Source organism: Tiliqua scincoides, chromosome 2, assembly GCF_035046505.1.
Source record: "Tiliqua scincoides isolate rTilSci1 chromosome 2, rTilSci1.hap2, whole genome shotgun sequence".
Taxonomy (NCBI): domain Eukaryota; kingdom Metazoa; phylum Chordata; class Lepidosauria; order Squamata; family Scincidae; genus Tiliqua; species Tiliqua scincoides.
In genome coordinates, this window is record NC_089822.1 from 261,241,200 (window position 1) to 261,254,950 (window position 13,751).

Sequence of the window (13,751 nt, forward strand, 5' to 3'; positions counted from 1 at the left end):
CAGGACACATGAAGGCTGCAGGACCACCACTTTATTTTAAGCATGAGTAGAAAGAAATGAAACATTAGGTTTAAGAAACCCTCAAAAATAAGAGAAGGAAGCTTGCCTAGGCAATTTAGCCCAGGAGCAGGATGGCAATAGGGATCAATGAAGGAACTGAGACAACCCTGAGGGAAAGACAATGAGTTCACCACGCTAACAGAACGAGGGAAGACAAGCAAGGAGGCAGAACATCTCAAGGGGGCTGCCAGAAAATTGCAACAATAGCCTGCAGGTCAATCAGGAGGAACGTGCTCAAGGCTAGTCTGAGATCAGCTTAGGAGCAGAAGGCCCCATCACGTCCAGGATGGCAAACATGTTTGCATTCAGCCTGTCCAAGCGCAGTTCTAGGTGGTCCTCCTCACTGTCCAGTCTTGCAAACAGGTGATCTATGCGCTCTTGGATCAGTTGCTGCCTATGCAAATACTGTAGCAGTAACTCTTCCACCCGACGTTGGCCAGTCCGAAAAGACTGGAACACCTCCAGAAGACTGTCTCTCATAGAGCGAACTAGCAGGAAAAGAGATAACAAATGGCTTGGTGAGACTCGTGGACAAGCACTTCTCACCATCTCCCACTACATCCTCAACTCCAATTCTAATGCGTATTAGTTATGTCATGGTCCTTAAGTGATCCCAGTTGTTGTCACACTTGGTTTTGAAGCAAGAATGCACATTGGATATCATCCAGGTCTAATTGTGCCAATTTCCTTTGCAAGAATGTTTGCAACAAGATCTAGTGACAAAAAAGCAGAAGTAGTGTTTACTCCCTTCCTGAACACCAGTGTCCCGCACCAGTGAATCATTTTCTGCACACTTATTTTCAGCTAGTCTGCCCATTCTATCAATACAGTACCATCACGATGCAGAAACTTTATTAAGTCAGGGAGGACACGTGCTCTGCCCCAGGGAGCTTACAATCTAAGATTTGACACAAGGGAGACAGAGGAGAGAAAGGAAATGAAGGCAGAAGTAAACAGGGAAACAAGTTGCAATTAAGTATTGCAGTTAGATGGCCTGGGTCTCCACCTATAACTATGTCTTCTTTAACTATGCCTGAGGGTCTGTTCCAAAGGCTTTATAGAATGGTGGCCTCTGAGGAGGGATTTAAAAGGAAACAAGAGAGGGATGGCATAAGAAAAGCTCTACTGGATCAGACTAGAGTTTCATCAGGTTCAGCATCCCATTTCCTACAGGGGTCAACCAGATGCTTCTGTAAAGGCACCTCTCCCAGCCCCTCCTGAACCACCTCCCTAGGCAATTTGTATTCAGACATACACAGCCTCTGAACTGAGATATTCCATATAGCCTAGCAGACACAACAGGTTTGTCCCCCCTAAATATCCACTCTTGAAGTCCTCTTAGCTAGTGATACCACAAAAAACAGTATCTGGCTGACCTTTATGCCAGCCCACCCTTCCTGAACCCCAAACATACTGTCCTCTTCTCCCTCTAAACTTCCCCTCAAGCCCAATCTTTCCCATGAGGCCTTTGGCTTAACCACTAGGTACAGTCAAGCCTGAGTTAGAGCCTATAACCAAATAAAACGTGAGCGAACACATAACTGCATCTGTTCACATGAACTGGTTGCTTCTCCCGCCCTCCCCTCTTTCCACTGCCCAACAGCACTGATGGTGTTGTATGGGAAGGGAGACTTGCATGTGTGCCTATGCAGGCCCTAGGCAGGGCCTCATGCCCCATTTGTGGCAACTCCACTGTTACAACAAGGGGACACTGCCCCACCTGGCCCAAGCCTGCCAAAAATGGAGATGGCTGGCGTGATGGTGCACCAGTGGTCAAGATGCAGCAGTGCAGTTGCCACACCCTTCAAGAGAGGCACAAGTCGGGGTGCCGACTGAAGCCCCAGTTGTGAGGCAGACCACCCACTGTGCACAGCTGCCGTTTCTGGTCACAGCACTTGCACAAAATTCAAAAATGGAGATGTCCTTCAGAAGACCCAAAGGACTCACTTGTTCGTGCGAGATTCTGCTGCTGTGCTGATTGCCAGCGGCGCTGTTGTCCTGGACCCCTCAGTCCTCTCTTCCATGCTTGACAATGTCCGGTCCTTGCCACTGCGCTTGGCCTCACAGCTGTGAGAGCTGGAAATGCTTCAAACGAGAAATGTAACAAGAATCTGGTGAGTGCTGCTCTTATCTACGCTACTATATTGCTATAGCTAGTCACTAATAGTCAGAAATGGTGCTGATATCTCCTCAATGGGCAGTTCAGGATCTAACCAAAGAACCTAATGGGTCATGTTGGCAGGAGACTTTCTCCCCTGCCTTTAGATGGTCACAGCAGTGGTTGTGCTTGGGGGGGGGGGGTGTATGGGTCACACCAGGTGACATGCATGGGGAGGTGACACCACTATTGGTCAAAATTTTAAGAACCTTGGTATGTTTGAATAATGCCATCATATTTTATCATTCCATGTGTAATTTCATGCAGAACACAATGAAACCAACCACAAGGGAATCTCTATTCTACCAAAAGTTACAGCCAAAAAACCAGCAGGGTGAGGCAATGGTGCCTCACCACACCCAGGGCATTGCCCACTCACCACATGGAAGTCCATCATGGGTGACACACTGGCCTCTCGTACCAGATGATGCAAACCCTAGTGACACCATTGGGTAACAGGCATCAGCTGGTGGGAGGGTTTGGAGAAAGAATTTGAAGCCATTTTGCAGAGACTGCTAAAGAGGGCATTTGTTGCCTGCTTGCAGGAGTCCCAACTGCTTCCTGCTGGTATCATTGCAAGTAAGACCCAAACACTGAAGCCTCCAGTGCTTGCACCTCCCCCCACCCCAAAGAAACAGAAACCCTCTTGCATTGCCACTGGAGCTTCTCCCTACTCGGGAAGCAAGGAGCATCACAACGATGTATTGGACATTCAGTGAAACTCACCTCTGATATAGAACTTTGAAAGATATCCCAACAGGAATATAATGAGACTTTTTTTAGGGGGGGGGGCTTACAAAATGAAGGCAGTTTTCCTACATAAGATGCAGCCTAGTGACAAATATTGCCACCCTTCTTTCTTCCTAACCATTATACCTCACATTTATATAGCTCTTTACAGCAGCTATTTTCAGTTTTTTTTCTTCTCATGGCACACCAATCTCTGTGGTCGTCTCTTGTGCTGTCACTTCTGGGAGACTTGTCTGGGTTCTGTTTCTAGGGCCACTGCCTGTAGTAAAAAATTGTCCCTCTGAGGAAGAGGGACAAACCATTTGATTTACTACGGACATTTGCCCAAGAAACAGCAGCAGAACCTGTATGAGTTTTTCCTGCATTTTTCTCAACAGCTGAGCTCCAGACACCTGCAGACCTTTCGTGGCACACCAGTTGAAAGTCGCTGTTTTATTAAAGTGCTTCAGACACATCTAGGAATTCTTACAACCACCACCTTGTAAGGTGGATCAGTATCATCCCCATAAGGATGGGGCACAGAGAGGAGCGGGGCCTAGCCCACGGTCACGGTGAGTATATGAAGAGGCCAAATTCAGACCAGAGGCTTCATAGCTCAGTCTCTTACATTGCAAAGGGCAAATATTTGAGGTGTTCTAGTTTAAAAATGGGAAGGTGAAAGGGGTCATGACTGATGCTTTGAAAGTTAGGCAGAGTTGCAAAAAGTGGATAAAGAACAGTTCTCACCCTCTCACAAAGGTAGAACAAGGGGGCCTCCAATAAAATCAACCTGCAGGAGACAAAAGAGTACCTCTCACACATAATCTCTGAAGGGAATTTAAATTTTAAAAAGGGGATTAGGCAAGTTCATGGCAGACAAGCCTATCAATGGCCCCCCTGAATACCAGCTGTTAAGGAAGCAGAAGCAGGGCATGACTAACTCCTGCATTAGATTTCTCAAATGCATCTAACTGGCCACTATGGGTAACAGCCAGGATGCTAGTCAGCCCTTAGATCTGATCCAGCAGAGCTCTCCTTATACAAGACTTTTAATCACATAATCATGCTGACATAAGGTGGTTTACCTGGCAAAGGAACTTCACTTTCCTCCATGCCCTTGGGGTCTCTCAGCTGCAACTCTTTTCCTGGTTCCACTTGGGAAACAAGGTCAGGTCTGGAAGCTGGATTATCTGCATAAGAAAGCAAAAGGGTCAGAAATGGGTGCCATAAATCCACTGATGTGGTTGCCACTTATGAGCATATATGAAGTTGCCCTTTGCCAAGTCAGGTCATTGCTCCATCTAGCTCAATATTCATTTGAATATGATGAGTAGCAGTGACTTCCAGAGGTTTCAGATGGAGGATATTCTTCTCCACCCTGTGTTCTCCCTGGAGAAACCAGGGATTGAGCCGCATACAGATCTATAACCAGAGTTAACACTGAGTCTTGTGGCACCTTATACATTAACGCAGTAACACCTCAGCAGACATGGAGTATCTATTCTGCCAAAGCCAAGTGTTGCACAAAACAGATCTAAACAAGATGCTGTTTAAAGCCACAGGAGCCAATTGCCCCCAACACTAGGAATGCACTGCCCCCATTGGCTATAGTGGCTGTCAGTCACCCTAAGAACATAACAATCCCGCTGGATCAGGCCATAGGCCCATCTAGTCCAGCTTCCTGTATCTCACAGCAGCCCACCAAATGCCCCAGGGAGCACACAGGAGAACAAGAGACCTGCATCCTGGTGCCCTCCCCTGCACCTGGCATTCTGACATAGCCCATTTCTAAAATCAGGAGGTTGTGCGCGCGCGCGCACACACACACACACACACACACACACACATACACACACACACACCATGGTTTGTAACCCATGATGGATTTTTCCTCCAGAAATAGGTCCAATCCCCTTTTAAAGGCATCCAGGCCAGATTCCATCACCACATCCTGTGGCAAGGAGTTCCACAGACCAACTACATGCTGGGTAAAGAAATATTTTCTTTTGTCTGTCCTAACTCTCCCAACACTCAATTTTAGTGGATGTCCCCTGGTTCTGGTGTTATGTGAGAGGGAAAAGAGCATCTCTCTATCCACTTTATCCTTTCCGTGCATAATTTTGTATGTCTCAATCATGTCTCCCCTCAGTTGCCTTTTTTCTAGGCTGAAGAGTCCCAGACGCCGTAGCCTTTCCTCCTAAAGAAGATGCCCCTGTCCTTTAATCATTTTAGTAGCTCTCTTTTGCACCTTTTCCATTTCCACTATGTCCTTTTTGAGATGTGGGGACCAGAACTGGATGAAATACTCCAGGTGTAGCTTCACCATCGATTTGTAAGAAGAAGGTTTTGTTACACTCTGAAGAAAGCTGTAACAAAACAGTGCTAGAGGAGGAAGCTTTATTGGAGACATTACTGTATATGCTTTCCTGGGAGAAAATCTCACTGAAAACAATGGGACTTCTGAGTAAAGTTGTACGCTTGCACAGTAAGAATTTTAGTAGCACAAACTTTTGTGAACTTACAGTCCGCTTAGTCTCTCCTAGGTTACATAAAGTATTCTCCTAGGTTGGCAGGTGGTGGATAAAGACACACTGTACAAGTGAATTCAGTTCACTGCTTCATTATTCCAGCTGTCCAGCATTTCCCCAAACCATGCAAGGAGCCCTCAAATCTACAGGAGAGACTGATCATGCAGATCCAACAGTTTCTAGTAGAGTGAGAAGCAAGAACAATCCTTACCCAAGAAGGCCTGCATCAGCTCAGTGTCCTGGACTCTTTGACTGGAATTCAGCAGAGCCTGTTCTCCCTCCGATAAACCGAAAGCTGCATCGTAAAATGTCACCAGCTCCTGAAAGCAGAGAACACCAGAAATCAGGAAACCATTACCTTGGATCCCTACATTGAGGTATGGGGAAAAGCACCTTTGGCTGAAAGAGAGAGGACATGGCCGGGGAATACTTGCAGAAGAATTCAAGAGATCACCGCAGCACAGCTTAGAGTGTACTGAAGGAAGAAATTCTTGTGCTTTCTTCCCATGTGTGTTCTATGCACATAGTTAGGGCTGAGGATACCATTTCAGACTGCCAACACTTCAAAAATATAAGTTTCCAAGCAAAAACGTTGCACACAAAGAAAAAAGAATCAATTGACTTGTGTGCTGGTTCTTTACTTGCAAGGTGTTTTGTGCTCATTCTCCACTTGCAGGGTGCCTTCAGGGTAGGAAATCTGGCAAAAATGTGAATCTCTTCCCCTCCTTCCCCTGCCCCAGTCTAAAGTAACACTGTCCATTCTACCCTCTCAGGATTCTTCACCTCACTTTGGACAAGCAGTAGATCTGCAGAAAAGTACCTCTGGCAGTGATCCTATACATTTTATGGTTTGTTTTTGGCAGCCCTGCTCTTCTGCCTACCACTAATCTCCATGTCAAGTAAGCCTTGCCTACTTGATTTCTGTGTGTGTCAGGCTGCTGTTTAAGGCAAAAGAGTAGAACCTAGAAAACAAAGCTGGCAACCTAGTTTAACCATCATAGCTTTCCTTAAAGAAGCACAAAAACTCCCTACTGAGACTGAAAAGCCAGAGCCCCTTCCTTTCCTAGGACAACAATTCCAAAGGTTCCATGGACAAGAGTACAAGGCTACTGGACCAGTTTTACGTCTATGCTCTATGCATGGGCCTGTATTGTTTCTGAGTTCTAGCTGGAGAGAGTAATGACTAATAACTGCTGCCTTTCTGGTCATCAGATTACTCCTCTGACTTTATTCAAGGCGGTTTACATAGGCAGGCATTTCTAAATCCCTCAAGGGGATTTTTACAATCATAGAGGTTCTCCCTTTCAAGAACCAACAACATTTCAGAATGGATCTTCCTTGTTTGGTCTCACTTCTGGCCTACGGTTCTCCCACACAGGCTAGCAAGCAGCTCCATCTCTCACATGGAGGGCAGCCAAGACACTTCTTGCTCACACCAAGAGCAGGCGGAATCACTCAGCTGGGCTTGTCAGCTGCTTCAAGGTCTCGCCATTCTCAGCTGTTCAGGGAGCTGCCAGTGTCCTCGAACCAGCGACCTTCTGATGTTATCTTTGGGGCTAACGGAGGCTCTACCCTCTAGACCAGACCTCCTGCCCTCTATCCACTCCTGCCACGCCACGCCTCTCCTCTCCTCTCCCCCCTTCCCCCAAATCCAACCCACATGCAGCTTGATGATGTAACATCATAACCATAACACCTCTGCTTCTGCCATCTTTCTGGCCCACAAAGTAAGGAATATCCAATGACATAAGAACATAAGAACAGCCCCACTGGATCAGGCCATAGGCCCATCTAGTCCAACTTCCTGTATCTCACAGCGGCACACCAAATGCCCCAGGGAGCACACCAGATAACAAGAGACCTCATCCTGGTGCCCTCCCTTGCATCTGGCATTCTGGCGTAACCCATTTCTAAAATCAGGAGGTTGCGCATACACATCATGGCTTGTACAAGGAAAGTTCTTCTACAACCTGGAAGTGCAAGGGGTAGCAGTTAAACCAGGCAACAAGGTTTAGGGGGGTAACAAGCTGAGCTTGACACTCCAAAATTTTGTGTCCAAAATTGTGTAAACATCAATATGTATGAATAATTGTATTGTATTGGCAACCTTCAGTCTCGAAAGACTATGGTATCGCGCTCTGAAAGGTGGTTCTGGCACAGCGTCTAGTGTGGCTGAAAAGGCCAACCCGGGAGTGACAATCCCTTCCACACCGGAAGCAAGTGCAGAATAATACCATCATGTTATATATCACTCCCTTAGCTATGCCACTGGGAAAGAGTGATATCACCCAAAGGCTGCCTGTAACCAGCAAGAAGAGCTTTTGAAAACCTGTAAGGAAACCTGTGCTGGACACCTTTCTAGGGGACAGGAAGCATCCCCTGAACCTTTCTGGTCCATCAGTATAAGAGAGGCTTCCTTGGCTCCGTAGTTCTCTGCTTTTGCTAGAACTGGGTGGTGGCAGCTTGCACTATCTGAGGTCCCTGGTGCAAGACCCACTTGGGACTCAGCTCTTCACAAAAGGGTATTTTGGGTAGTCTGTTTCTGGTCCTCTCACAATACTTCCACAGGCTGCAAGGCAGGAAGAAGGCTGGGGCTGTAATAAGAAATGGCATCTCCCTTTCTGTGAGAAATAACACTGTTCAACAAATTTTAACTTTTTTTTTTTTTTTACAAAAACAAGGTTAGCCATTCTTTTTAGATTTTTGGTTACTGAACATGAAAATCACAGTTAAAATACTCTCCTAGCTCAAATTTCCTGGTAAATCAACCATTCCTGTTTCACATACATTTCAATGGGATGTTATAATAGTGACACTCATAAGTCAGCATGGCAAACGTTAAAGTCTGGTCCAAGTGAGTTGGATCATGTGTCTTTGCTGTGTTGTGAATCACAGCAAAGAAGCAGTTGGAACCAGATCCATCCAGTTTGAACATCCCATTGAAATATATGTGGTAGCTATACAAAATATAAATAGTCAAATTAATCTGAAACCATAGCTAATAGAGGATTTTTACTGTTGTTTTCATGTTCAGCACCCAAAAATGTATTGAGAAAAGCTACTTCCATTCTTGTAAAAGTTTCATTGTGGAACAGTGTAACCTGAGCAGTAAAAAAAAAAAAAAGAGCCCTTCAACAGAGCAGGCAAAAAGTAAACACTCTACTTAAGCCATTTTTACCCAATATTGCATATATGCAACAGGGACCAAATGCATTCACCTGTGGACCAGGCAAAAATGGGTTAAATTAACACACACACACAGGGGTTTCACAGGTCACCACATAAAATAAGCACTCTGTAATGTAAAACAGTAGCAAAATACTCAACCAGCAACCAAAAGCCCAACCTATGAAGACTAGACTCAACAGCAAGAACTTAACACTGATTCTGTCTTATAAACCTACCACCATTTTGCAGCAGCTATAGGAACAGAACTTATAAGTGGTGTGGGAAAGAGGCTCCTTATCTTGCATCCCACTTCAGCCTGATGCCATGCTGGTTGGTCAAAGTTTTGCCTATTGGGAATTGGCTCCAGCTGTGATTTTCTGGTCAGGAGGGGTCAGAATGAATGACAGTAGCCTCAGGTGATGAGATTTTCCAGACATTTCCATTGGTTTGAATCTCTGGTTGGCTAAGTTTAAAATATTTTTTTTTAAAAAAACAAAACCACCCAGCTAGTGCCATGTCATCATAGATGTCTGGCTGTATCAGCTGCGGCATGGCAGGTAGAAAAGCTACCCTGTGCTTATGCTCAGAAGTTGGAAAGATCCAGGTGAGTGTTAGGGACAAATGAGTTTAACTTTATTGGTTTAGCATTGTGTGTGTGATGGATTTTCTCCCTGAAATAGCTGGATGTCTTTCAAAGTAACATGCAAGGTTAATTCTTTTCTTTAAGCAATTTCTGCCCAATGTTGCATATATGCAACAAGTGTACACCTGTGGGGTGGACAGAAATAGGTTAAATAAGCCATTATATTATTTCAGGCTTGTGTCAGTGTTAATACAAAGAAACTAGGTTCATCTGAGTCTGGCCTAGGTCACTTAGGGCCCAATCCTATCCAACTTTCCAGTTCTGGTGTAGCCACAATGCAGTCCCATGGTAAGGGAACTCATGTTCCCATACCTTGAGAAGGCCCAAGTGACTGCCCCTCAACAGCAGGATGCAGTGTACGCCCCACTGGCACAACTACAACAGGACTAGAAAATTGGATAGGATTGGGCCCTTAGGTTGCAATCCTATATGCATTTTCCTGGGAGTAAGCCCCATTGAACACAATGGAACTTACTTCTGAGTAGAAAAGCATAAGCTTGTACAGCCCAATCCTATCCACACTTTCCTGGGAGTAAGTCCCATGAACTTTAATGAGACTTATTTCTGAATAGACATGCATAGGCTTGGGCTGCCAGTCTGCTGCTAGAAGGAACCACAGTCTTGAGAGCATGGTGATCTTGGTGCTTGCAAAAGCTGGGGAGTTAGAGCCCAATCCTATGCATGTCTACTCAGAAGCAACTCCCATTGTAGTCAATGGGGCTTACTTTCAGGAAAGTGTACATAGGATTACAGCTTTAGCCTGTGGGACTTCAGTTTTCCCTTGGCTGAAGGACTGGCTGTTATAAGGGGTGGTGGCACCTACTAGAGGACAGCTTGTCCCAAGGACTAGTATGCCCACCTGGGGGGAGGGGGGTTTGGCTGGTGACTGCATAAGAACTTGTACTCATCATTGTTTGGCTTTTGCCTAGGAACCATACCCTGCTCTCTCCTGAGTATTGACCTTTGAGATAGTAGGCTACATAAGAACAAAATGGGAACATGCATTTCTGGTTCACTGGGAGTGGTGGGCCAGTGAACCAGGAGTATGTAAGGTCAGAGTGTCTGGACCGTGACACAACTTCACAGTCAAACACAACGCAAAACAAAATGGACCTCAAATAAAAGCCAGGCAGAAGTAAAATGTTTTGAGGGCTTGCATGAAACAGGCGGGGTGGCACCATGATGGACTTCTGCAGGTATTGAACTCCAGAGCTGTGGAACCAACAGAAGGTGGCCCAGTCTTGTTACTCCCTCAACAAGAGCTATGTATAAGGGTCTAACTAAATGCAAGAGTGGCAACTACATTTGCTTGATCACACATCTTCCCCATTCACGTACAAAGCAGGGAGTGAGGTCTGATTTTTAATAATAATAATAATACAGGTATTTATATACCACCTTTCGTGGTCGTCAGATTTCTCCTCAGAAATCAAGGCGGTTTACATAGGCAGGCTGTTCTAAATCCCCGTAGGGATTTTTACAATTGAAAGAAGGTTCTATCTTTCAAGAACCACAACATTTCAGATGGATCTTTTTGATCTGGTATCACATTCTGGCCTCCAGTTTCCTCTCACGCAAGCTGACAAGCAGTCACATGGAGAGCAACCAAGCTTCTTCTTCGCTCACACCAAAGAGCAGGTGGAATAACTCGGCTCAGCTTGTCAGCTGCTTCAAGGTCTCACCATTCACGGTGCCGGTGGCCTTGAACTGGTGACCTGTGGATGTTACCTTCAGGCAAATGGAGGCTCTACCCTCTAGACCAGACCTGCTGCCCTTTTTAAGGAGTGTGCTGGCAGGGCTGGCCCATCCAGGAAGCTAAGGCAGTGTCATGCTAAATGCACCTCCATCCCACCCAAACACCTTCACTGCTCCTCCAAGTCTCTGGACTGGAAAAGGAAGAGGGGAATGGAACATACGAAATGTGTGGCGGAGACGGGCAGGCTAAGCATCTCCAATGCTCTCTCCTTCTTTACCAATCCAGGGAGGATGGAATTAAAGGCTGGTACATAACCAGGTAGGGGACATCTTTGGAATGCCACCTCGGGTAGAAAGAGGTCTTGGGCCAGCCCTGCATGCTGATAAGGTGGGGTGAAGCAAGGTTTCTACTCTCATCTCCCTATGGCAGCTCAAACATGTGGGTGCCAGCAAACAGGGAAGCCCTCTCACCCATGTTTGGAGAGATTAGCAGCCCAGTGATTTCAACTGAGTATTGTGCTACTGCATTGTATGATTGCATTGTGCGTCAGTAGCTTTGCTAGGGGGTTGCAGGGTGTGTGGACCACAATGGGTGACACACTCAGGGAGTGTGTGATACCATTACTGGACAAAATTGTGAACTCTTGGTATTATCAAATAGTGCCATCATGTCATATATCATTTGATGCATAACTTACTGCAGAATGAAATGAAAAGGCACCAGGATGCAGGTCTCTTTTTATCTTATGTGCTCCCTGAGGCATCCAGTGGGCCACTGTGAGATAGAGGAAGCTGAACTAGATGGGCCTTTGGCCAGATCCAGCGGGGCTCTTCTTAGGTTCTTATGAAACAAACTGCAGTGAAATATCTTTATTCTATCAAGTTGCAACCAAATAACCAGAAAACACAATTGCCTTATGTAACAAAAAGTGGATTCTCTTAACTCAAAACTGATCAATGAGACTAACTGTTCCAAGAGCCAATGAGGTGGTGTTAAGACATGGTAGGGAACCAGTAAGGTGTTGGTATGAATCAGTTTGCATTTCCATGTTTCAGAACTAATATTAGAGCTCTTCAGTTGTGTTGTGTGAGTGTCAGTTGTGTGTCATCAAGTTGGCCACTGGTTTTTCGGTGGTTACTGATTTGTTCGGTGACTTGAACTGTTATATAAAAATAAAGTTAATAGGGGTTATACCAACCCTAGTGATGCCATAGCATTTAGATTTTGCATATGATATTGTAATTTATTCTTTATGGTCTGGTACAGGAGGAGGTCCATGGGGAGGGGGAGGTGTAAATTCAGCTTTCTGGTTGACTTTTCAGCTACAGAAACCAAACCTTGGAGAGAAGTTCTTTCCTCTGCTGCTTTCTTCCCTAGACTGACATTTCTTCAGTCCCTCTCCCAAGGAACTTCCTCTGGACCTGATTTCCCAGAGAGTTAGCCTAGGAGTTGCTTCCCACAAGTTCTCCATAAAAATATAAGAAAAGCACAGCTGGACCACCATAAAGATCCATCCAATGTGGGACCATTTCCAATCAATTGCCTCTAAGGCAGACTGAAGAGCCCTTTGCTGCTGCTCTCCCTGTAGCCACCAGAATTCAGAGATAAACTACCTCTAAACAGGGAGGCTCCATGCAGTCACCATGACTAACAACCACAACCAAAGGAACTATAATCTTTTTTCCTCTGCAGAGGCCTCTTTATCTCCCATGGCCAAGATGATCATCTTGATCTCTCTTGTGCTTCCTCCTCATTTCCTCCCTGCCTTCTTTCTTCTATTGATGGCCTCCAGTTCTCCCCACTACTTTCCCAGAGATGTAAGCAGATATCTGCTGGGATTGCCACATTTGATTACCTGCTACCTGGGATTACCTGCTCCTTCCACCACAATTTGATCTGGAGCAGTGAGCAGGGGATTGTGCTTAGTTCTATGCAGGGAAACATAACTGAAAACTGAAACTCACCTGCTAATTCCTACATAGCAAACCTCTGTTAAAGGGGGCAGCGCAGGACATGCTGGCCAGGTAGCAACCCTGTTATCTGCAAGGGCCCAATTTTTCATTTCTGGTTTTCTCCAGTTTCTCAAGGATTATGAGCACAATTCTCAGTGCCATACCTCCCACTTCCTCCCTTCAAAACGTCAAGTTTTATTTACAGGGACTGAGCAAACAAAGGTTTGCTCTTATTCTGCACACTCCCTTAAGTAAAACCACTTCCAAGTTTGAGGAAACTGGGAAAGCAGCATGGTTTGTGTCCATGTGCGAGAGAGAGGTGATGGTAGCAGACCTGAGGTGGCACTGAGAAGTGTTCTGGGTCTTGCTGCCACTAGCTCCATAGTTTTGTCCTCCCAATGTTGTTTTCTCATAGAAGCACATAGTCACGTTAGGGGCGCAGTTTAAACTGGGGCTGTGTCATGGGGGGAGTCAACCCTTTGTCCCCATGCCAGTTTCCTGACTCAGGGCCCAATCCTATCCAAATTTCCAGCACCAATGTAGCTGTGCTGATGGGGTGTGCACGGTATCCTGCAGTAGTGGGGCAGACATGGAAGCTTCCTCAAAGTAAGGCAACGTTTGTTCTCTTATCTTGGGGCTGCATCGCAGCCGCACCGGTGCTGGAAAGTTGGATAGGATTGGGCTGTTAAATGGCACCCCACAAAGGTGAATTGCCTAGTTTAACCCTTGGTCTCTGACACAAGGCCACTTTCTGCCTTTTCCTAAAAAGCCACAAGACTTTTTTAAACTTTATTTTTTTACTTATGAGAAACAATAC

At 45.7% G+C, this 13,751-nt stretch overlaps 1 protein-coding gene across 1 annotated transcript; it reads right to left on the bottom strand.

The window, feature by feature from the left end:
- Positions 1 to 147: 147 nt before the first annotated feature.
- On the bottom strand, positions 148 to 8,885 carry LOC136639122 (uncharacterized). Its single transcript, XM_066613141.1, has 5 exons — positions 8,880 to 8,885; positions 5,687 to 5,795; positions 4,033 to 4,137; positions 2,008 to 2,145; positions 148 to 548 (listed from the first exon to the last, which is right to left on the bottom strand). Exons 1-5 carry the CDS (start codon positions 8,883 to 8,885, stop codon positions 301 to 303), a joined length of 606 nt encoding a protein of 201 aa, XP_066469238.1. The 3' UTR covers positions 148 to 300.
- Between the last annotated feature and the right edge of the window lie 4,866 nt (positions 8,886 to 13,751).

Coding starts and splice junctions, on each gene's coding strand:
- LOC136639122 (XM_066613141.1), bottom strand. Junction 2,146..4,032: donor AAGTGAAGTTCCTTTGCCAG/GTAAACCACCTT, acceptor TCTCGTTTGAAG/CATTTCCAGCTCTCACAGCT. Junction 549..2,007: donor GCAGAATCTCGCACGAACAA/GTGAGTCCTTTG, acceptor TTTTCCTGCTAG/TTCGCTCTATGAGAGACAGT.